The 24,542-nt window shown below is 36.9% G+C and overlaps 1 protein-coding gene across 10 annotated transcripts in view; it reads right to left on the reverse strand.

Annotated features, from left to right (window-relative positions):
- CLCN3 (chloride voltage-gated channel 3) overlaps window positions 1-24,542 on the reverse strand; it is a 61,621-nt gene that overhangs the window by 20,402 nt on the left and 16,677 nt on the right. For 8 of the 10 annotated variants that reach the window (XM_030449474.1, XM_030449477.1, XM_030449476.1 and 5 more), the window contains 2 exons: window positions 2,313-2,470; window positions 1,559-1,658 (listed from right to left, as the gene is read on the reverse strand). In XM_030449474.1, coding sequence (XP_030305334.1) covers window positions 1,559-1,658; window positions 2,313-2,456 — 244 coding nt within the window. In that variant the 5' untranslated portion in view covers window positions 2,457-2,470. Of the gene's footprint in view, window positions 1-1,558; window positions 1,659-2,312; window positions 2,471-15,948; window positions 16,231-24,542 lie in introns of those variants that run through there. The other 2 variants (XM_030449472.1, XM_008493836.2) reach the window with 2 other exon arrangements.

Here is a 24,542-nt window from a genome sequence, read left to right on the forward strand (position 1 = left end):
GTACTGTATTAATATTCTGGTAAATAGGAATAACACATAGCTAAACCAGAGAAATTTGTTGTGTTTGTATTAACTTGTGTAAATTGAAACTACAGAAAACCTAAAGAAATAGACATTTAAAACATTACTTATTTCTAAAAATACATCCACTTTGAATATAGTAAGAACAGTATTTGCTGAATAGTATCTTGTATATTTATCAATTTTAATGCATCTTTTGTTTTTCTTTTCTTTTTCCTATGCCACAGTTCTGCAACACTTCACTGAAACTATGAAGTGAAGACGCGAAAGAGGACTGATACATTTTTGTGAATAAAAAAACCAATAGACCATCTGACAAAATTACCTTGCCGTGCCTCAGAAAACCAATGAACTATTCTACTATCTTTTGTACAAATAAGAAACACACTTGCAGAAACTGAAACCAAAAAACCTAGGAATGTTCACGGCCAGACTTTGCTCACTTTGTTGCTCAGAAACACAGTGAAGCAATTCTATATATCACCTTTGGGGGCAGAATCACAACACTGCACATACCCATCCAAATTATCAAAACCAATTTCCAGTAATTATAGAGCCCTAGTTTGTACATTCAGAAGAATATAAACATGCTATTAGCTTTGCATATATAAATTAATTTATATGCAATTTATGAAAGTGATCATGTATATAGCTAAGTACTAATTATACAGTTACCATGCCTTTTTAACAGGCATAGTCATACTCTGCAACTAATCCAGTTTTTCTAGCATTTAATTTAAGATCTCTGTTTGAAATAATTTTTGGAAAAACTGGGCACAAAGTTTGTGATTTCCCACTCCTGTACATTTTGGTCGCTCCAAACTACTGATAGAAAGCAGCACCGCAAGACAGTGAGGCACAAAATAGCAGAGGATTTTAGCTGTAAAACTCATCCTAGAATATATTTAAAAGAAAAGACAAAATTTAAGTAGAGACCAACAAACTCTACCTGTTAAAAGCTAATATTTTCTGTGTAACAGTTGCCTCTAGAAAGGTATGACATAAAAATATAGGTAGACTTTCATCATGTATAAGAAGATGCTTAGAAGGAAGTGGGTCTACCAAAACTACACATATACCAGAGCTACTTTATGATCCATGTTGAATAAGCTAACCATTTTGGTGAAGTTCCTAGGTAAAAAGGAAAAAACCCCAAACAAACAAATTAATAGCAGAAAAATTACCTAGCACAATCGATCAATATGCTTTCAGAAGAAATACAATGGGAAAAAAAGCAAAATTTGACAGAAAGGGAAACAACTAATCTCAATCACAGGATTAAAGAACTTTGATAGTTTAGTAAGTGGAAGTTCAATAACTGAGAAAGTCTTCCTAAGTTCACTGAGGATTTTTTTTTCATTCAATTAGTAAACTGTTCCCATCAAAATGCTGAAGCCTTTAAATTAAAACAGTCAACATTTTCCTTCTGTCATGAAATTATGGTAGTAGTATGAACCACCTCCTACTTGGGTTGGTGGACAATACAGAGATGAAAAGGACAAAGGTAAGAAAGAAATCCTCTGGCTTTTTAACTTACCTGATGCCAAACCAGTTAGCGTGACTACTAGCCATCCTGACCATGCATCATACAAACTTTTTGTCATCTCCCATGCTGATTCTTTCTTCTTGCTGTTAATCTGCAAAAAGAAATCATTACGTATGCTTTTGCATATTTCTGCAACATGAAGAGGAAAAAAACCTAAATAAGACATACAAACTGCATGATGCAAAGTGCAGGCAAATATACCCTCCATAAATTACAAGCATTCTCCTTGTAGTGCTTTACATATAAAACATGTAATTATAAAATTACTTCTTTCCTAAATCTTAAATGATTTGTGTTGAACCTTAAATAAAATGCTACTGTTGTACTTTACCAAAACAGGGTAAGCACTGTATAATACTTTTAGACAATTATTACTAGTGACATCTAAAGTTATTTTAATCAAAAAAGAAGGAACTGTTTTTTCGCTTTATTTACTTTACTTTGTGCAGTCAACAAACAGAAACCAAAACAAAACCAATAAAAAACCCAAAACCATAAAAAAGCCAAGAAATAACAGTACACGACAATAATGAGAAAATATCATATCTTATATACTATATAAATATATTTTACTGGGGTTTTTTTCTACATTTGTGGTATTTTTACATTTTTTGATAAGTAAAATAGTTGTTTCTACAATAACATGTCTTTCAAAACCACCATTCCTCCTTCTTTCTTCATCTTTGACCTTAATTCCAACATCCAACAAAAATATTTTCCAAATACTGTTATTTATCTCATATACCCGTCTATGCCTTTCTCTGTCCTTGCACTTCTCTCGAACCCAGTCAATGGTATGGAAGTCATCGTATGTTCCTACTCCAGGAATTGGCTCATCCAGAAGATCAAGTAAATGTGTTGAACTGTTGATACTTCCTCCGTTTGTCATTGTATAATGAGTTCCTATGGCAGAGGAAAGACAGAAACACATTAATTCTTCAATAAATGAAGTATTCTAATGTTCATAACACAATAGATACAACATTTCTGAACGTGTAATTAAGCCACTTCCCATAATATGCATATTTTACTTCAGTTAGGTCTCTCAGTATTGCATATCACTAATTTTTTCTGTCACTCATGCGCAGGTGAAGTTTGCATGTTGTAAACTTTGTATTTCCACTGGTTAAATACGAATGTACTAGTCAAACTGTTGTTCTGTTTTGTGTGCATACTCCAGAGAAGCTTCAATAAAACAAAGTGGAAAAAACTAGCAGCCAGCTAGCTAGTCAACATTTGACCTGAAGTTTATTTCAGTTTATGGACCACCAGAGGAAAACCTGAATGTAAGAAGACAAAACCAGATGATCAGATATAAAGCTCACAGCACTTTCTGAAGTTTCCAGCAATTTTTCAATATACATACCATTGATTACTAATCTCTAAAATTGATTAGTAATCTCATAACTAAACCAAACCCAAAATATATTATCAACAGATTATCAGTGCAGCTAGAAGTTACAGAAAGCCAAGCAAATAATTTTTCTTAAAATTTTTATTTATTGATATCAGGTAACTTGCCAAACAGTCTTGTCCTGGTTTAAGCCAGTACAGAACCAGTTTTCTTTCTTGTAATTCTTTTTCAGCTAAGTCTCTTTTAAGTAGCTGGTATTGCTGAAATTAACAGCGAGTTTCTCAGTCAGCGTCTGCTTCGAAGACTGATAACGCTCCATGTTTACAGTTACAGCAAGAGAATGCTGTGTAGAACCAAGGCCACTGCTTGGTTCTGAGAAATACCTTATGCTCCATAAAGGAAGAAAAAGGGTCACAACTGTGACCTTTAGAGAGGAGTGGACCAAAGAGGTGACCAAAATTGACCAAATGGAGAATTCCATCCCATACTCATCACACTCGGAATAAATTTGAGAGATCACTGTGTCTCTCCATCCATGACCGGTGTCCTGGGAAGACTCTGTCCATCCATCAGCCTTCACTCCATTCTGTGCACCCCTGAATCTGCATGTTCCTGCCTCTGACTCCAGGAGCCTAGCCCAGGACCTTTCCAGGGCTGCCCTGCAGCCCTTATGGTGATGTGAGCATTACTGGGGGACAGAGGGGAGGAACATAAGATCACTTTTGCATACATTTTTATTTATTTCATTATTTTCCTTTTCATCACTACTGTTTCATTAAAGCTGTGTAGTTTATTTTCCAACCAGTATGTCTCTTTCACTTATTCTCTCTCTTTTCCCTATGGAGGAGGGGAGAGGGGTTAACAGAGAGCATCTGTCGTTCATTTAATTGGTGTCCCAGCACTAAACCATTACAAGCCCATAGTCATCAAAAGCTGGAAATATTGTATAAAGAAAATGCCTTCTGTTCATCTGTCATCACCAGCTAGGTCCTTTACAAGCAGCTTACATAGCAACATCCCCAAATTCTTTCAGTGATCAAAGTAAGAAGAGCAAGAGAATACCAAGAACCTTTCAAAATCATCAAGAAAAAAAAAATATTTTTTTAAGCTTTCAAATGTCATTCCTTCTGTAATAGCTTAGCTTTTTTGTATTCCTGTGGTATATGTACAGGCCCCAATTATAAGTTTCTGCTGGATGTCTGCCTACATATAGCATGGCTAATATTTGCCCCTCCAAAACATACTGCTTCTGTAACAGTAATTGCTATAAAAGGAGCATTTATAATGAGGTTACTATAGACAAAAATTTAAAGAATGATTACTCTCACTAGTTTGACTAACAACAAAATTACTTGGCCAACAGCATATGGTGTACCACAATAATCTCTATTCTTAAAGATGTAGACCCAAGTTGGCCAAAACTTCTATGATTTTAAGCAGGCAGAACTCATTTCACTGGATCGCTACTGTGATGGTTAGGCAGGTGGGGGGTTGTTTTGAGTTGGGGTTTCTTGAAAAAAAAGTCTTCAAAGGGCCTACTTACAAACTTACAAATGCTACAAAGGCTGAACTCACCAGCCCTGGCTCTCATCAACAACTGATAATTATATTTATACATAAGTAAAATTGGCTTTTACCCTTTCAATCTGTGAAGTTTGAGATCTAGCAGAAGCAGTGTGACACCTGGCACTAAACTCAGACACAGTGGTTTTAGACACCTATTGCTTGAGAAGTCTTGTTTGTGCCTACCATATAAAAGTGTTTATTTGGACATTTTCTTAATGGTGAAGGACAAGACAGAAGAAAATTTTGAAATACTATTAAGACAAAATACAACTTAAAATTTTCAGGATACACAAACTACTATTGATTACATATACAAATTCCATGAAGAAAAGCTAAAAATTCTATTACCACACTACTTTAAAAAAAAAAATCTTAAATTAAAAAAGAATGCTAATGGATTACATGGCTCAACAATGTTAATGCCATTCCCTCATACTTCTGCTGCCCTCTTTCTTCATACTGTTTTTCACACAGTGTGTGTCATATTAATTACTTTTTCATCTATTCACCATAGCTAAGCTCTGTAAATCTCTTCCCAAAGCTGCTGCTAGTCTCTATTAAAGGCAGATGTAAAGAAGCATTACCTATGTGCCATTAACAAAAGCCTAACAAAAAACAATTTAAATCAGATTTGCTGATAGAGGTGACTTAAACCTTGCTTTAAGATAAGGGATTAAATTCTCTTGACATTTCCAATTCTTGTAACTAGAAAGGAAGTCTAAGATACATGTCTACTAGCTGAAAGGGCAGGTAGTAAGAAAATTCACACTGTAACGACCATTTTAGAGCTTACCTAAAGAAATACCTTAAGAAAATGTTATTTTCATAGGAAATTAACCTCCTTCACAAATTCAGCCACAGTTTCATTCTTAATCTCCTACAAAGTTTCAGTGTGATTACCCGAGTGACTGTAGGACAAAACCTTCTCTTTGCCCCAAGGGATGGTATATCTATGCTCTGCTATATAAGGAGCAGTAACAGGCACATGCAATCCTACACCACGCAAGGCAACAGAGTTGAGAGTGATATCACAGAGAGTAACAGATGATTTTATGCATGTCACAAGGTGCTAAATTGGAATCCCCTCCAGAGAAGCTATCACAGATGGCAGCACAGTGAATGCACCATATCCCAAGCAGAACTTGGAGTAGATTACAAAGAATGGTCACTGGCTGTGTACAATAAACATCTCAGCATAACTGTGTCAGGTTCCTACTTTGCCACCATGTGCTTGCACATCAAATACTGAAATATACATCACTATTGTATGATGGGAGGAGACAAATGAACAAGATATGCAGAGGTGGTTTTAATGAATATAGAGTTGCTGTGAATGCCTGATACAGCTGAACAGCTATTATGCTGTACCTAGGGAGAAACACGCAGCAGTGTTATCCTGCATTTGTGTGTGGTAGAAAGGCTGCTATAGAAGACCATGATGAGGATAACCATACAAAATTTGATGGTCTGCATCTAGGGCACAAGTCTGACAGCAGTGGGAGAGGACAGTTAGTATTATGATCTATGCAATCTATTCTAAAGTAGAATTTAGAGAAATACACCCTTACCAATACATAACACTTTTCCAAATTTTCTTTGCTTCCCTTCCTTCTCTAGCATTTCAGACAGTAAAATGCTCCTTCTAGGTATGGCAATAATGATCAGCACAAAATCATGCAAATTCACACCACTGATTGCCAGTTTCATGGAGGTGTTATTAAATTTATTTTCAACTCAATAGATTTTGTTAAAATACCCTCATACAGATTTTCCACTATAAATATATACATATATTCCATCACTTTATTAGTGCAGTCTTGTTCACTACCATCTTCAACAATGCTACATTCTCAACACACAGCTAGGGAGTTGCTGCAATCACAGACTGCAAGCTTGTAGGCAGCAAGCTTCACAGAATAAAAACAACAAGCTTCTTCAGAGAAAGGAGTTTGTCTCTTTCAGGTGATGCAGTCACTGTAGGTCTTGCCTGAACTATCTTCTAGGAAGGCAACTGAGTTTATTTATCCTTCCATTCATGTAATTCCAAGCCTTCAACACAATCCTTTCTCAGCAATCAGCTCTGGTAGTGCTGACCATCTATTTCAAGAGAAGCTGTTAAAACAAAACAAAAGGGCAGCCCCTCCCAACCCGCCCAACAAGCTAGTACAAATATTATATAATTTTGAAAGAAAAAACCTAAATAAGCATTAAGGTCAGCAGTAAAACTAGAGAATGAGGTACAGCAAAACAGATTAAAAATGCTAACCGAAATATGAGAAGTAGATTCCAACACCATAAAAAGCACTCAACTCTGAAGAAGTGGAGGTTTTGTTTTAATGAGTATGAAAAAATACAATCCAAATCACTTGAGAGACTGACAGAAAAGGCAGTCCTTACCATACTTCTCTCTTTAATTTCTCTCTGAACATGAAGTTAAACTGAATAGCTGTTAGCTCCCACCAGTGATCCAACCTCCTGCTTTGCTTAGCTCATCCCTTTTGACTTAAAGCAAGGCAAATAAACTATAGAACTAAACTGGCACAAGCTCTTTTATACATTACAGATTTCTCCTTGCCTTACGTCCCCCTCTGAGGCCAGGAGTATCTCTTTCTTTATATTCTGTATATGTGCCTCCTACATGCAGTTTTCAATCCTGACTGATGTTAGAACTATGATAAGCAGAACTGTTATGGAAATGTCTGGGATGATTTGCCTGCCAAGCTGTGATGTGCAGACTGGACCGCTTTGCTTTCAGAACTCTGCAAGGAGTCTTGGCATGGTTAGCCTCTGACTATAAAGAAAAGTTTGGAGCCTCATTTCCCTCACAGGGTCAGTTTATTGCTGCTTGAGCTAGCTACCTCTTAACTGTTCCTTTTGAGGCCTCGCAATCTGACCATGAGCTTGTTCATGCAACGTGCGTATGACTGTCCATCCAATTAACTTCCATAGTGACTGCACCTTCCCTTTCTGATTGCTTCTACCCTCCTTTACCTGAGGGTCTGTCTCAGGGACTCCAATCACCATCCGTCACTTTTTGTCACAACAATTTCCCTTCATTCTCTTCCAGTTACTCTGTGTCAGGATAATACTCCAACAGTCCAGTTTCTCAAATCTAAGTTTCAATCAATCCATCTTCCATTATATAAAATAATTTTGATTAATTATCTTATTACCTGCATCTAGTCTCAATGTTGTTCCAGGTGGTCACGGTAAAAGTTTAAAGTTGAATCACCAGAGTTCAACTAAAGTTTAGTTACAGTTTGCAGCCTATAGCATTATCACTCCAGCTTCTCACACTAAGTGATTTACCCCAGGCAGTTTTCACATCACAGCAATCTTAAACATTTACACAATTAAGTCCAATATTCCTTTAATCAATCTATAACCCTAATATTCTTGTAGTTAATCCATTTCTACTTTTAACAATGACAAAAAAGTTACTTTATGTAGATAACACGCAGCATTTTTTCAGGGGCCACACCATTTTCAAACACTACCTCACCTCATCTAGTAGTGATCTAGATCTAGTGATCCCCTATACTCCCGTGCTATTTTGCAACTCAGCAGATTTCTTGCAGGTTTTAAAACAGCCTTGAACAATACATAGCTCATGAAAGTCACATGTTTTTAAAGACAAACACCTGGAAAGTTTTTAGGTATTTCACTTAAAAAGAAATAGATCGTGCCAGCAAGAATCAATAGCTTTAGATTACAAGCAGACTATTACTGACTATTCACTATGGTACAGTTCAAAATTTTTCAAAGTAAAACATTAAAAAAACCTAACAAATCAAAACATGAGTTGCCGACATTGATAAACTGTTACTTTCTTCACTTCATGGATCTCTTGGAACAAGTTCCCAGTGAAGGAACCCAGTAGGTCATAAAGATCTTCAGGGTGCTTCTAATTCTGTCCCTGGTATGAAGAAATGCAGAGCCAGAAGACCTGGGTTTTCTCTTCTTGGTGCCCTGTTCTTCACAGAGACAGTGAGTTCTAGTTTATCTTACTTAAAAAAAAGAAACTGAAAAAAAAGTACTGAAGGTACACTGAAGGTACACATCTTGAGTTAAAGAAACTAAGGAGCTAGTGCTTCACAGTAATTTAGATAGTTTCACACAAGACAGAGGCTTTGCAACATATTTGATGCTCCTGATTCATGCCTAGCTGTTCAACAATCCTTCCCAACTCTTTTCTATTGTGCAGTGTACTATCCCTCCTCATAAAAATAATGTGAAGAGAAACATTAAGATTTAAAACAAATGCTCCATCATGGGTAACTAAATGATGCATGACAGATTTTTATGTGGTTCTCCATCATGTGATTTTCTGAACAATCAACCAGTATCACTTAGAATTAATCCATACAGCTGCAGCCTCCACAGAGAAAAAGGTACAGAACTGAGACCCAAAAGAGTGACTAATAGAGTTAGCAAGAGAACATAAAATTTCTGATAAGGAAGGCCCCTTCTAATATGCTATACAATATATGGTAGATATGTTCTGAATGCACACCACAAAATACGCTGTTCTGTCTCAAACTGAGTGCATATTAGCTTACTCCCCTCTATGAAATGAGACATCTCTCTCAGGACACAATTACACAATAAAGCCAAGCTGATTACTAAAGACTGCTGCCACCCAAATAGAGCTTTCTCCTCCTGTTTCTCTCCCCAACTCTTGCTCACACACTCCCACTCTCCCTCTTGGATCAGCTCTGCCACCCTTGGATCTGACTGCAGAGTAAACTGAGCAAACATGCTAGCCCAACTAAGCAGACCAAATTAACAAACAAACAAAGGAAAAAAGCCTTTATATAGACCTGGAATCAAGCTTCTCTGCCATCAGACAAGAAATAGAGCCAGTGCAAGAGCATGAGCTGAGAGAATAGACGGGGAACAACAAGCAAGTTTACCCCCTTCCACTGCAACACACTGTCATGAACAGTTATACTGAAATATATAAATGCTCCCTTGAGGTCTTGTTAGATTTTAATTACGTCCTGCTGGCAACAATTCAAAACTTTTATATAAATATTAATAGCCGCATACTATACTATACAGTAGTATTAGTTCCACAGAGCTCCGAACTCCTGAAAGTGGTTGAATTTAAAAAGATTTCAGAGTTGTGAACTCAACAATATCAAAATTTGAGTCAATGGGAGAGCAGCGACAGGATATGATTTCTCAAAGGTATTTATCTACAAGCCACATAGTTGCAAACTTGAAGCAAGAGTAGACCAGTTTGCTGCTGCTCACACATCCCTTTTTCTAGACAGTGCACAACTATACAGTAATCCCCTCAGCAGCTGTCCTTCTGGCTGACAACACTGTCATGCATTTCATTTGTCATACTTTGAGCAGTGTGAAAGGAGGGGAAAAAAGAAAAAAAAGCACCTCTGTGAGTGGAAATGAAGCTAATCAGTTTACAGCAAAGGCAAGAATAAGCTCTCACTGACATGATCATGCAAACCCGCTGAGTGCTAAAATCAGCAGGGACTGCAGCTTTACGGAGGCCAGATACTAATCCAAGGCTTTGCTTCACCCATGTGTCCTTGGGTATTAGGTGACAAGGGTAATGGAGGCGGGGAAGCACCCTTGAATACAAGACACACCATAAGGATCATTTACGCTTTTAACAAAGAAGATTTGTACACACGAGATACATGTTAGTGCCTGTGCTTCTTTCTGTCTCCATATTCAGACCTAAAAATACGAGGCTTTCAATTAAAACAAGACAATAAAGAATCGCCAGTTTATTTAAATTCATATGTAACCACTCAAGAAGAGTCATTAAGAACTCTTGTATTTTTCTGTGTGGAAGTAGTTCTCAAATTTTACAATCAGAAAAACAGCACACCCTGCCAGTGCATTATCATTTGCTACTGCTGATGATCAACGGTTTCAAAGTCTTTGTTATCAAGTAGTATGTCCCTCTTTGTATGTAACTGTACTTCCAGCCTGTCTCTTCAGTTGGCTCTACCAAACTTCATCAAAGGCTTAAAAACACAACTTAAGTCTCTGCATTACAATCAAAATGCATACAAAAATTTCACAACTACATATATTCACTAATTGGAAAAAATCTGATAGCTGGAAAACAGGAAGACTCAGAGTGGCATTTGAAGAACAAGGAGAAGAAATAAAATGATTTACCAAAGTATTGAGTGATAATCCCCTCCTCTCCATTTCTTCTATCAAAAAATTTAATAGAAATCTGTGCTTAAAAATAACCTTTTAAAAAGCAGAAGTTAAATAAAAGCTGAACATTAGCACTTCAAAGTTAAACCAAGACTTTTCAAGAGTCACATCCACAGCAAATGCACAGGAATCTAAGGCAAAGCAGAGGTTAAGCATTGTTCAATTTGTAGAGCATAATTTTAAAAAAAGAACCTAAATAGGTTCAGCTTTTTACTGTAGGTAGAAGAAACACTTCTGTTTCTATGTTTTCTCAGCAGAAAAAAACCCCAACTTCATTATAACAAATATCTTTTCTTGTAGTCTTAAAGGCAAAATGGACTACATTTAATCAGTAATTCCTGTAATTAATAGGAATTTGGGTGGTGCTTTCAGCATCCTGGTCTATCAGGAGATGAGCCTGTCCATGGCAGGTGGGTAGAAACTAGATGAGCTGTAAAGTCCCTTCCAAACCATTCTATGATTCTGTGAATCTATGAAGTCAGATCTGACAGTGAAGAGTTGTAGAGATCCCCACACTACTACATCTACAACTTAAATAGAAGATGAACAATGTAGGAAGAAGATGAGAAAAATAAAAGAAATAAAGATATATAGTTATATAAAGGAAAGTAATCTAGCATCATCTAACAATGGCCAAAGCAACCAGAGTCAGAATAACAGAAATCTAGATAATTAGATTTCCAAGTGCTGCTGATGCCTATTTATAAAAGCCAGTTACTCATACACGGTTTTGGAGGGCAAAGATAGGATGCCACACAAAAACCAAACCAAAACAAAACACCACCAAACAAACAGACAAATATATATATTCTGCTAATATCATTATCCCCATTAGGCCATGTCCAGGCTCAAAGCAGGCAGAATCTTGATTTGATTACTACTTTTTTAATACCTCAGCTAATGGTACGTCTCCAAATTATTTCCAAAATGGAAAAATGAACCTATCAGTTCATACCAGCACATAGTGACAGATAACCTGAAACTACCTCCAAAAAACTGTAGTTACAGCTCCTGATACTTTGTGTTAATCACCAAAGTCAAATACACTAACTCATAATTGAAAATCCTCAATCCCTTTTTAGACCAAGAACCTTAAAACAAAAATTCAGTGTATAACCATATTGAGTTTCTCCAAGTAATGCCTTCTCTCAGAGTCCTGCATGTTAGGTGGCTGTAATCAGTTTCATCACATTTTCTGTCAGAAGCCTATAAGTAATCTAAAAATAAATTTTATTCATCTCCCTCTGCTATCAATAAAATTTCTGGGTTAAACTCTAGCTCTGAGCATGTGTACACAACTTTCACACCCTTTACTTCGAAGGTCTTTAGTTCAGTCTCTGACGGCTTTTGATTTACCTACTAATTCTTAAACATAAGAGGCCCATATGCAGAAATGCAGCCTACAATACAAAGTTAACATTTTTACAACTCAAAGAGAATCTGAACTGGCTCAGTATGTACCTGACTCAAACTCTTCCTAGGATACAATAAAATATCCTCTTCCCTATAGCTTTTGATGACAGGTGAAGCTGGAGAGGGGCAGTTTCCCCAATGTTACTGTTAATAGTATAGTCTAAGCAACAGGAGCAGCATCTACATGCAGTGTTGACGGTGCACCAGAAATGAAACTATGAGTTATTTTGTGTTTCAGAAAAATTCAGGTATACTTAAAACTGTCATCAGTAAATTTGGTGTGCTCTTTATACACATAATTTTCACATCTCTTGGCTACTGACTCAGTCACAGATTATTAGTGGTACAACATTTCATTAATTTTGCTTGAGGACTTCCAAAACCTAGAATCTAAGATGTACTTAAGCATGTGTGACAAATAAAAAGGAGTTAAAAGATCCCTGTGCTTGGTGAAGCTCAGGTTTTGCTACCAGTAGCCTGGCCACTACATATGCACTGATATCCCTCAGATTTCAAATGTTTAAAGAATGGTAAAATGAGTGGGGGTTTTCTGTGGAGAAAAAAAAAACAAGTGAGCGGAAGGGACATCAAAGAGTGTGAGCATGTCTGTTAATGGCTGGAAGACATGCAAGATACAAGCAAGTAATTTGGAACTTTCAAAAAGGTTCAGCTAGCAAAAATTATGCAAATATAAATTAAAGTGCAAAGAACACAACCCATATACCAGCATATGGTTGATTGTTTAAAAAATTCTTATAAAAAGCGTACATGTCCATTATTTATGATAAATGCAATCTAAAATAAGGACTTTAAAACCCTTTCTGAGGAGAAAAGTAGTACTCCTAACTCTTTTAGTTACCAGAGAAGGGATTTCCTGCAGTTTTATTTCCATATGTCAGGGAGCATAAGGAGGTCTGGGATGATGAATTTGGTACCATATAAAGAGAAGCCTCAAGACAGAACAAGTCAAAGGAACCTGAGAGAAAATATTCAATGATATCTGTATTATTTTTAAGAGATAATGATGAATAATCAAGATAAAAAGATAAACACAAGTAATAAATACATATTTTAAAATCTGTTTGATATTTTACTGCGTCATTTGCACTGAAGAAAAACAGAACATTATCTTAATGCAAACCAATCTGTCAGGCTTTTAAGAATAATAATGTATTAAGAATAATAATCATACTTAGTATTTCATCTCATTGAACGTTAGTAAGGCTGTTAATTAAACCTCAAAGACCCCTAATGATTTAAGCAGCCAATTCATCCTTGCTGAGGTACAGCCACTTGGAGTGAGCACTGCAGTCAATTAGTGCAACAAATGCTTTGATGTTACAAGGCAGTTTTGCATCATGTGAACATTAATCTGCAGGACAGAAGAGTTGTCAGTATGTGAATAAGGGAAAAATTCCACAGGCTTTAACAATTAAGCTTGCTTTCTCCAAATATCTTTATCCATTTTCTCTGAGCTTGTTATTACAATGCTCCAAAACCTACATGAGAGGGGGAAAAAATCCTTGGCAATATCCTTTTCTAGACTCACAGATAACAAAGAAACATCAAGAATTTACTTTACATTTCTGATTTTGTCTGTTAGCACTTTAAGCCTTAACTTGATAGCTAGAGCACAATAACAGATTGCTGTGGCATTACAAATCAATAGGAAATACCCACAAACTTTGATGGAAAACAAACTGGTCTGGAGACTCAATTTTCTCATGAGTCATATGCACTTGACAAATTGAGATTTGCAAGAGGTTATGGCAATACTGCCAGGGTTTTGTTGTTGGTTGGTTGTTTATAATCTAAACTCACTATAGCAAACCAAAGAAGCATCAGTAACACTGGTTTTGAAATACAGTGCTAAAAAAAATTTAGGAAGTACAAGCCCTAATGGAATTCAAAGAGGTGACAAGTCACAACTGGGCTTTCCCTTGCTGGTTCCCAGCAGTGTCACCACAATGGGAACACCTAGTTGAACCTAAACTGTTTTCATTACAGTATTACTAAACTGTGCATGTAATTGCAATACTCCAATGTGACAGATACTGTTTTGCATTCCAAATGTGTACATTTTTTATTGTAAAATCTGGTAGAAAAACACAGATGATCAAATTTCAATGTCTAACAGTAATCTGCAGGGTTTTGAAGTGTAATAATAAGGCTGTTTGCATCTTTCAAACTACCTACAAAACTACACTCACAGAATGACTTAGGTTGGAAAGGGACCTCTGGAGGTCATCTGCTCAAGCAGGACCAACTACATCCAGTTGCCCAGGACCATGTCCAGATGGCTTTTGAGTATCTCCAAGGAAGCAGACTTTACCACCTCTCCAAAAAAACAATTCCATTGCTCGGTCACCCTCACAGAAAAAATTGTTTCCTGATATTCAAAGGGAACTTCCCATGTTTTGGTTTGTGCCTGTTGGCTCTGGTCCTGTCATTGGGCACCACTGAAAAGAGCCTGGCTCAGTCTTCCTTGCACCATTCCTTCAGGTATTTGTATACATTGTAAGATCTCCAATTCACACCCTGCAGATGTTCTAAGAAAATACCATCCTCAACTTCACATTAGTGATTCTACAATCTGACTTAGGTAACTATCCAGCACCTGCCATACAACAATAATCCAGCCAGAAAAAAACTTCCGTATTTTAAAATACCCTAAGCCATATTAGAATGTTGATATTATTAATAAATGCTGAAAAACATTAAATGAACCATAAAAAGACAACAATTAACCTTTTATGTAAACTACTAAAACACAGATAAAAACATTAGATGACCAGAAAAAGGTATGACCTAATTTACTTATAGAATTAAGAGTTTACAAGGAAAGATGAAAATAATAAATTAACACAGAGAGAAAAAAATAGTCATATTATGTAAATCATCCTTATTCTCAGCCTATGTCCGCTATAATGCCATCACCAGCAGCCATAAATATTGTTTCTAATTTTAGATCAGCCAATTTAAATAAAAGTGAGAACTTACCACATTTACTGTTTAAACATTCAAATGTAACCATCAAACCCAACTAAGAAAAAAAGCCTTAGATTCTCAGAATTTGAAGGCATACCTAACAGACTGCTACTGTATCTTTTCTCACTATAAAGACAAATCTTTATAGAACACATTCCACTTCAAATTTTCAGCTAGACAGAAAAGGCCAGCTCAAAAGAGGGCTTTTTTCCTGAAGACTTATACCAGTTTTCTTTTCAGAGTCTCCTTCCTTGCAAGCAACAGTGCAAAGAACATACCACAAAGCTCTTCAGCTTCCTAAAGAGCTCATCAATATTAGCTTAACTTACATTTTACAATTGCATAGCTTTCCCTTCACATATCAAAGACATTAACAAAGAGTCAAGGCCAAAAGCACAGAGAGAAATTTCAAAGCTAGACAAACACTGTTCCTATTCAAGTTATCGAAAGGCATGGAAATAGCCTACTGAATAAACTCTTGCCAGTTTGATTGTAGTCAGTCACAATCATGATTTTGGTTTGGTTTGATTTTTTTCACGAGATGGCTTTATGGAAAAAGAAAAACAAAACAAAACAAACAAACCAGAAAAAAAGAGAGAGACAGAGAAAGGAAAGACTGCCAGATATCGAAGATGGAGTCACAAGGCAACGAGATGTGAAGCAGGACTAATCTGCTCACAGAGAAAACAATCACTAGCAGCACAGGAACCAGACAGAACTCAATTTCCCTCCTGGAAAAGGTATCAGGCTGGGAAAACAAAGCAATGCGGTAATAAGCCTTTACACCTCAGCTTCAAATTTGCACACAAGTCTCTCACATCCAGATATGCAAACAAGTAACTCAAACGTCAGTCCGGCATACCTCGTTTATGCAACTCCCTAAGCGGAATGCTGTCCCCTCCCCCGCCATCATAGGGCAGATAGGGATCCGAAGAGAGATCCATGGCTGCGACGAACCCGAGGCCCGTCTGCCGGCTCAGGAGGACCGCGGCATTGCTTACGCAAGGGCGGCCGCGGGGGCCGCTGCCATGTTAGACCCGGATCCGGCCTGCTCCCCGCCGCCGCCTCCTCCGCGCAGGAGCAGGGGCTCTGCCCCGACGCTGATGTCAGCGCGGGGCGGGCTGCGGGCGCGGCCCCGCTACCTGCGCCCCACGCCTCCCGCCCCCGTGCGGTCAGCAGCCCCGGGACAAGAGTGGCCGGGGGGGGAAGGGGGACTTCCCCTACACAGGAAAACGAAGCCACGTATTCTACTGCTGGCGGGGAGGAGAAAAGAGCCAGTCTCAACTTAAGGGAGAAGAGGCACAACCCTACCGGGCGCATAGGGTTCCAGACCCTCTCCTTTCCTACGGCTCAAGCACCGAAGGGAATGGTGACGGGGACAGCCACAACAGCGGCAGAACACCGTCATTTGCACCCCTGAAGCTGTCCAAACCCCGAGACATTTCGGGAAGTGACCGGGGGGTGCGGGGCAAACCTGCATCTCAGCGTATTAAACTGAAGACAAGAAAAATACTCAAGCTTACTTTGTTGGCCACACTAGCAGAGACTTTTTGAACAGCTACCGTTACCTTTTCTTTGGAATGGACATTAAAAAAAAAATAAAAATGTTACCACTGAGGGGGAGCCTGTCCGCCAGTAATTTTATTTACTCTTTTCAAACATGAAAGTGATTACCAACCGAAGAAGAACAGGGTAACCTTCCAAAAGCCAAGTGCTCTGCTTCACGGGGTTAGCTTATCCCACGTTCCACTCCACACCCCAGTCATGTTGTAAGACTTCCAATTCTACAGAATGAACGTCAGATTTGAACATATGTAATAAAAAATATTAAAGCAAGACTTAATTAAACATCCAACTAAATGGTCTGGTGTCTCTAATTTTTTTGTGATGACTATTCTGGTATTACAACCACATAATATCCATATTCATATTAAAAAGCTCTGGGGGAAGAAAAAGCAAATGTAATTAACACCATTCACTTCTTGAGCTTGCATTAGGTTGCTTGTTGACAAAATGCCCACAAAAGTCCCCGGCTCAAAACAGACAACAACCCATATGAATGTGAAGCAAGGCGTTCATTCATGATGCATCATCATTGCTACAGTTTTGGCAATTTGAAATAAGCACTTGAAATAAGCAACATCTAAAGACAAGAAAGCTTAAAATGACTGCATAATTGTTCGCATTTAAACTGATATTGTGATATATTAATCATATATTAATTTATGTTTCCTGTATGACCTTTTGCTGGTCCTGTCTTAATTAGAAACGGTTTTCCATTACATTTCCATAGTTTAGTTGTATGAAAACACTTATCTAAGATGTCCATGTTTTCCCTTTTTTTCCCCTCCAGTAGGTAATACAAAGTTATTGTTTCCTGAGCTGCTATTCTCAGGTTTTTTAAGTGCTCTGCTTCAGTAAAACATGTCATACATTAACTACACCATTGCTTAACCTCCAAAGATCCACTTCTGACCAACTATATAAAAGGAAAAACAGTGCTCTCAGAAAATGAAAATTCATGTGGAAGTCATTACACATACTACCTCAGTGTGATGCTTTAGTGTTACCTTGTACATGTGTGTATACAGACAAATATATGACTGATATAACTGATGGGTTCCAGTGAAATTACTGAGGCTGTTCCTGCTTGGCAAAGCTGAAATTACTGCATGCCTGCAGCACCTAAGACAAGCAGCAGCAGAAGTTTCATTAACAGAGGACACAGAGAATCAATTTCATTATGTATATCTTATCATCACTGTGACAGACAACTACTTTAGTTTTCAAATGCATTAGTTTCTTAAATAATTTTCCAAGTATATTCTTAATGAAGCTAATTATTTTCTAAGCCAACGCCAATGTTACAAGCTGAATACTGTCAATAATCTTTTCGAGCACAGAGTAGGACGTGAAGAAATACCAGATTTACCTCACAGACCTGTCATGTATTAAAACTTAACAGTATGGCTCCAATACAAATGTTCAGAAAACACTGGCATCTCTATAAATGGAAAATGGAGAGTGAGAATGAAGGAAGAAAAATATGAGCATATAGCAAAACATTTTAAAACCTTTAACACTATCTTATCTTCAAGAAAAAGGAAACCCTTGAGCCACAGATACTCAGCTCTAAAATAATAGTGTCTTCCACTGATTTAGGCAGACATCTCCACTTGCTGTGATCAACACACACACAAGAAAATGGTTTCTGAACATTGGCCTCCTAGAGTAACATTCACCTCTCAACATGAGAAATTGAATCTTTAAAGTCCTGACTATCCAAAATTGATGTGATTTCCAGAACCATTATGTATTTTCAACATTTATTTTTGGCTATTATTATCCTCATTATTTTCATTTAAGAAAAAGTACAACAGAAACCCCCAAGCATTCTTATTTCCTTATATGAACAGCACCTGGAGAGAGTCTGTAACATTATTGTAAGGCTCTGGATAAAAAGTCTTTCACAGCAGAAAGAAATACAGCACCAGTTTTTGTAACCTGAAGAAAGTATTACAGAATGGTTAGTATATTTAGTATGCCAATTACAGAAGACAGTACCATAAAGTCAACTCCATATTTGGAAGAATATGAAATAAAGTATTTATAGGACTTATATTAGTATGGTCTGAAAGATCACCACTAGTTTAAGAGTCTGATGTGGTTACCACAGGGCTGGAATGTCTTTGAACTGGTAATAGAAATTGGTCAATACAAAAAAAAAAGAAAATAACTAACTTGTTGGCCCAAACTTGTTCACTGGACTAAGGAACATGTAAAATTTCTACACAAGTCCAAAATTCAGTCTGCGCTGGTAAAGATAAAGGATGTAACTACTTGGAAGGCACATCTGATAAACTTTATATAGGAGTGAAAATAATGACAAGTTTGCAGCATAAACCAGATACAGCTTCATATTTGCTACAGAAATTTTCAAGAGCCTACTAGTATTACATTGTAACTGCTCTTCCAAGTTCACTTCTTACAGACTGGCTGCCAAATAGTTCTTTGTCTAGTCTTAAAAAGCAGGGCAGTCATTTTCCCTTCTCAATTATCAGCAGCGTGTGTTCTCGTTGTTCATAACCAGACTACTGGATGCATTCCCCTTCCTATAATACAATGGAAAGGGTTTTGTTTCAGTGGTGGTTTGGGGTTTTGTTTTGCAGTTGGTTTGGTTTTTGTTTGGTTTTTTGTGTTTGTTTGTTTGTTTTAAGCAAGAGAGAGGCATGCTACTCTGACCTACTTAAGCCAGACAATTTTTTTTAATATCTAAGAGTCTTTACATTTTCATCTTTCCAAATTACTTTTTCTCTACTCAGTCTGAAATAGTGTCTGATTTTAATGTTCTGATAATTTTATATTCAAAAGACTAGGACACTTATTTCTGTTGTGAAATTCAGCAATTCCAAAACTGTAGTGAGTGAAATGGTGCCTCTAGTAAAGTAGGAGATCCAGGTATTATGGAGTACATAACATCATGAACATTTGTAAGGCCTAAACTCAATTTTTCAGTAGCCTTCTTTTCAATGACTGATAGCCCCTTAAAATGGCTAGTGTAGTACATGACAGCTCATACATAAGCAGCTGGCTTGTAAAGCTGTTTGCTTTCAAGCAACAACAATTATAGACCAAGGTCTCAACCTCAGAAATCCTCCAACCCAAGTAATTTCACACACCTGAGTGCTCCACTGTTTTCAACAGGCACTCACTGTAGTTAACCACCCTTAGATATATCTAGAGGCTTTTAATCCATTGTTCTAGAAGTATCACAATGTATTTGGGTGACCCACCTTTAAGGCATACCAAGAATGAAAACAAAAAACCCCACACCTTAATCCTTCTTCCACAGTTTATATTTTCCATTTACTGGGGAGAGAAAAAAACCACATTCAAAATAAAGTATCTAAAAACATAGGAATAAGTTAGAGGTTAGTCAAATCTGATGCACTCAGCGAAGGTGTTTTGAAGTGATAGATTATGGCCAATGAAAAGGAGGGGAGTATCCAAGAGGTATGACAGCCTGCTCACCCAAGGTTGAAGAGAGGGCCTTAATTCTGAAGCACTATTCCATTATTTTGTATTAAAAAGTCAGAGTATGACTGATGCAAAAGATTTTGGTGACTCTTAAAGTGTTTTTTATTTCTATTATCCAAAACTGAAGCTTCTCTTTCACCAGAGCTAGAATAATGTTCTCTTGAAAAATGAAACATAATAGGGCACTCCTCAAAACAGCTACCATCTCCAACCATCCTGACAAAGTTTAACTCGTGTACTGTTAGTTTAAAGTTGGGCATGAAAGCATCTATTTACAATTGGGTACCTACTGTGTCTCATTTCCTTCCATTCTTTTTTTTTTCAGCTTTATTCATCTCCTGACTTTTTTCCAATTTCTTGCTTCATTTACCCGTCTCTCAGTTCCCTTACTTTGTTGCCAAATTAAGAGGTATAATTCCTCTATCAGCTTGACTTCTCAAACTTAACTTGTCTCAGTTCACTAATCTTGCAGTCCCTTCAGTCTGACTTTGTTCATTCTGCATAAAATTATACAACTTTCTTATCTGGTACAGAGCCAGCAGTGGGAACACTAAAAGGACAAACACCCTTCTCCCACTTCTGGTACCCAAACATAAAATCCAAATCAAAACAACAACAAAAACACAGAAAAAACCAAAAAAACAATAAACAAACAAAACAAAAAGGAAAAAAACCCACAAAAAACCCTATCCAAACAAAAACCCCCCAACCATAAAACCAAAACAACAAAAAAGAAAAAAAAGAGGAAGAGACAAAAGTTCAATTATACACAGCTTCAAATGAATACACAGTAAAATAAAAATATTTTTAACTTCATTCTTCATTAGCATTACACAGAACTCTGCTTGATTGCAATGGTGTTAGTAAAAAGCTCCCAGCTCAAGCTACATACAGAAGGCTCCATTAAGCTGTTTCCATTGTCACCATCAAAAGCCTCGATGAGGGAGACAAACAATAACAGGAAAAATTTTAGACCAAATATAATGTAAAAGCAGAAGAAAACAAAATTGTAACACATGTTGTTGAGTAGTTCAAGGAAGCCAGGGTTTAAAAAAGAGTAAGAAAAATCCAGAGGAGTGTGCTTAGCAGTAATAAGAAGTAAGATTTTTTCTATTTGCATTTCATTATACAGAACAAAAATAGCTTTCTAACACAGGCTTTTTTCATAGTCATTTGTTTCCCACAAATTAGATACTTAATTTCACACAGCAGAGAACACTTCATTCCAGAATCTAGCCTAGTGAGCTTCCTCCTTCACTGGCCAACTGCAGGTTCTTGAATTATGCTTCTACAGCATCCTATAGCTTCTAAGTGGTGCTTCTATGGAAGATGGTAATTGAAGTTAAACCCAAGCAGCAAACAGAATGCAGCAGAACAGGTCACATAGCCACAAGCATTTTGCATAATCAGTTGTGAGACGGACTCACCCCAGGGTAGCTGAACCTTCACTTTAAATCAGTGAATTACCAGTAAAAACACTTCCCACTACCATGCAAAACTTCGGGGTAGGAGAAGAAGGAAATAGAAATTAAAATAGCTATAGTATCCAACTAAGCAAACCAGAAGTCCTTAACCTGGAAAACAGATAAACTGAGGAGGGAAAGAAATAAGTAGCAATGGAAACCAAATTTCACCACCTGCTCTAATAAATGGGGTCTTAAGATAGTAATTGTTTTACAGGATCCAGACAACTAAAATAACAAGGGCAAGGACAACAAATGTTTTAGTTACTGTATATCATATACAGGTGTAACAATTTATAAGCTATAAACAGTTTGATACTTAACACTAGTGATCAATAAATACACCTGCTCACCAATTTGCTGTAATTAAATCACTGCTCTGATGCAGTTCTTTCAGTAACTTTGTAATCCATGTGTAATCCATGATTCTTTCGTCTCTCCTCTTCAGAGTGGGCTAGGGACCACCACCTTTCACATTGATAACATTATGCTATTCATGTGGAAAATGCATGATAAAACTTATCAGGGTATGTGTATTGGACATGACAATCAAGTCATCCTATTTTCAGCTCACCCTGTTCTAGTTTCATTTCAAACTTTTTTGTATCAACAACAGTTCATTTCAATAAGCTAATAGTACCCCCTAAAAACCCTAGGTATGATCAGAAAAATTCTTCCCAGCTGCAGCTAACAACAGAACAAAAAGGAGCATAAGGACTTATGCTGGGGAAAAAAAAAAAAAAAAAAAGTGAGCAAGTAAGTCCATGTGTAATTCCATGATAACACATAGGCCAGTGGCAGCCTAGACAAAACTCTGGTTCGCTGTTCTCAGCAGTATTTTCACCTGGATTTAGGTTCAACGCCAAGCAAAGAAGGTGGTTCTTCAGATAAAATTTAGCTTAGCTGTTACAGCTTGCCAAAAGATGGTGTGGGTGCTAAAGAATTGGAAGTGGAAGAAAAATCCACCAACAAGGAATAAAACTCTAAAAACCCCCACCCAGTTGAAAGAAGCCCTCTGCCAAACAAATTGCTGAACTGCTTGTACAAGGAAGTACTGAGATGAACTATTACTTACTCTGTTCTTACTCTTCCTTAAACACTGACTTTTGACTCATGTCAGAGACAGTATGTTGACCTAGATGTATTGCAGGGTTGATCCAGTAAAGCCACTATTGTGTTTCAGTGACACCATGATAACCTCTACCAGAAAAACATTTGTTTAATCCACACAGGTGAAAAACCTTCACTTTAAAATGTATTTATTACCTAGTAAACAAGAATATTCTCAAAGGTAGAAAGTAAGAATGTAGCCTGACAGCAACTTGGTTATAATCATATCTGCCTCCTTTGGCTGACTTGAGAGCCAAAATCAAAGGTAAAATGAATAAATGAAATGCTAAAGCTCTAGTGAAAATTGTTTATTTAGTACCTAAAGACTTTATGATCATATTAGACTTAATTATTTTGTTGTGTGCTTCAGACTCTTCTTCCTACGTACCTACATTTATGATGCATTTCCTCTGCTTTTATTCCTTCATCTTACATAGTTCATGAAGCATGCCTGGGAGAAGGACATACTTATGATAACACTACACCAGGTTGCCAAGTCAGTAATAACTGCCTCAGCAGCACCTATTAACAAAGCCAGTGTACTTAAAGCACTTCAGCAGAGCTACAGAAGGAAACCAACAAGATCATTTAATAATAAAAGGATGAAAAGAATTAACGACTAGTATAATGATTCCTCTTCCTTCAGAGAATTAGACTGGAAATGCATATGATTGTGTGTTTTGGAAGACGAAACCTAATTTTGTAAATACCAGTTTGGCAGGAAAGACTGGTAGACCATTCAAGGACTGTTGGTAAGGTTAAGTTCTAAACCTAACACAATTCATATATCCTATAAACAAGTCTTCAAAAACTGACATGGTCAATATATGGTTTTAGATATTTAAGAGAATAATAAACTAATTGGTTACTAAAAATGTACATACACACTGCCACAATTTCTGTCCCTCAGAGGGTCTAATGCCACGCTGATCCAATTAGTCTGAAGGCCCAGACTAACACTGTAACACCATTACAGGTTGTTCAACTGAAACAGTATCAAGTAAACTTTCATGTTGGACAATAATTGTTTAAAAAAACAGATCAGCTGTCTGGAAAATCACTATCATTATAAACAGGTAAAAGACATTTCCAAAACCTGCATCTCACTCATTCAAAAACATCCAATAATTAAAGTAATAAGACTCGCATATTGATTTTTTTCCCTTTGTTTTCCACTAGTCCAGATATCCATGTAAACATAACACATAAAAACCTGTACCCCAGATAGATGGACAAAATTAACTTCATGCATTACAAATAAAAAAAGTAAAAGAAAAAATAGTTCTGTCAGAAACCCTGTGTTCAGCTGCCTTTGTAGTATGAAGTACAGGAATAATGTGTGTCTCTCTATAATATAAGAGAAAAAAAGGTACATGATAACCAGTTACCAACAATTTAAAACTATTCAAAATAAACTAGTTGTGCCTCATGCTTGCCCTTTTGTCGTGTGATGTCTTGCTTCGATTTGTATGGCATCTTTTGAGAGCAAATATATTCCTTACTTGAAAAGAACAATGAGTCCTTTAATGGAAATATTGCTAACTTGGAAAATAGGTTATATGTAGGTTTAGGAAGGAGATACAGCAAACTGTTACGACTCCAGTCAAGTCAGTCTTATAACACACGCATGGAAAACAAAGAATGTCAATGATGCAAAATGACCTTGAAGACCCTTCTTCATATCAGCTGTGGACAATAGGAAGGATATGTTAATGCTATTTCCATGCATAAAGAATATAACTGGAACTTAAGTCCTTTTTGCAATTATTTATGTTAGTTTATTCTTTGCTTTGCATTCTTTCTTTTCTTTACAAATTGTGATAGTTGAATAGAAGCAAGCATACAT

Source organism: Calypte anna, chromosome 4A, assembly GCF_003957555.1.
Source record: "Calypte anna isolate BGI_N300 chromosome 4A, bCalAnn1_v1.p, whole genome shotgun sequence".
In the NCBI taxonomy this organism is placed as follows: domain Eukaryota; kingdom Metazoa; phylum Chordata; class Aves; order Apodiformes; family Trochilidae; genus Calypte; species Calypte anna.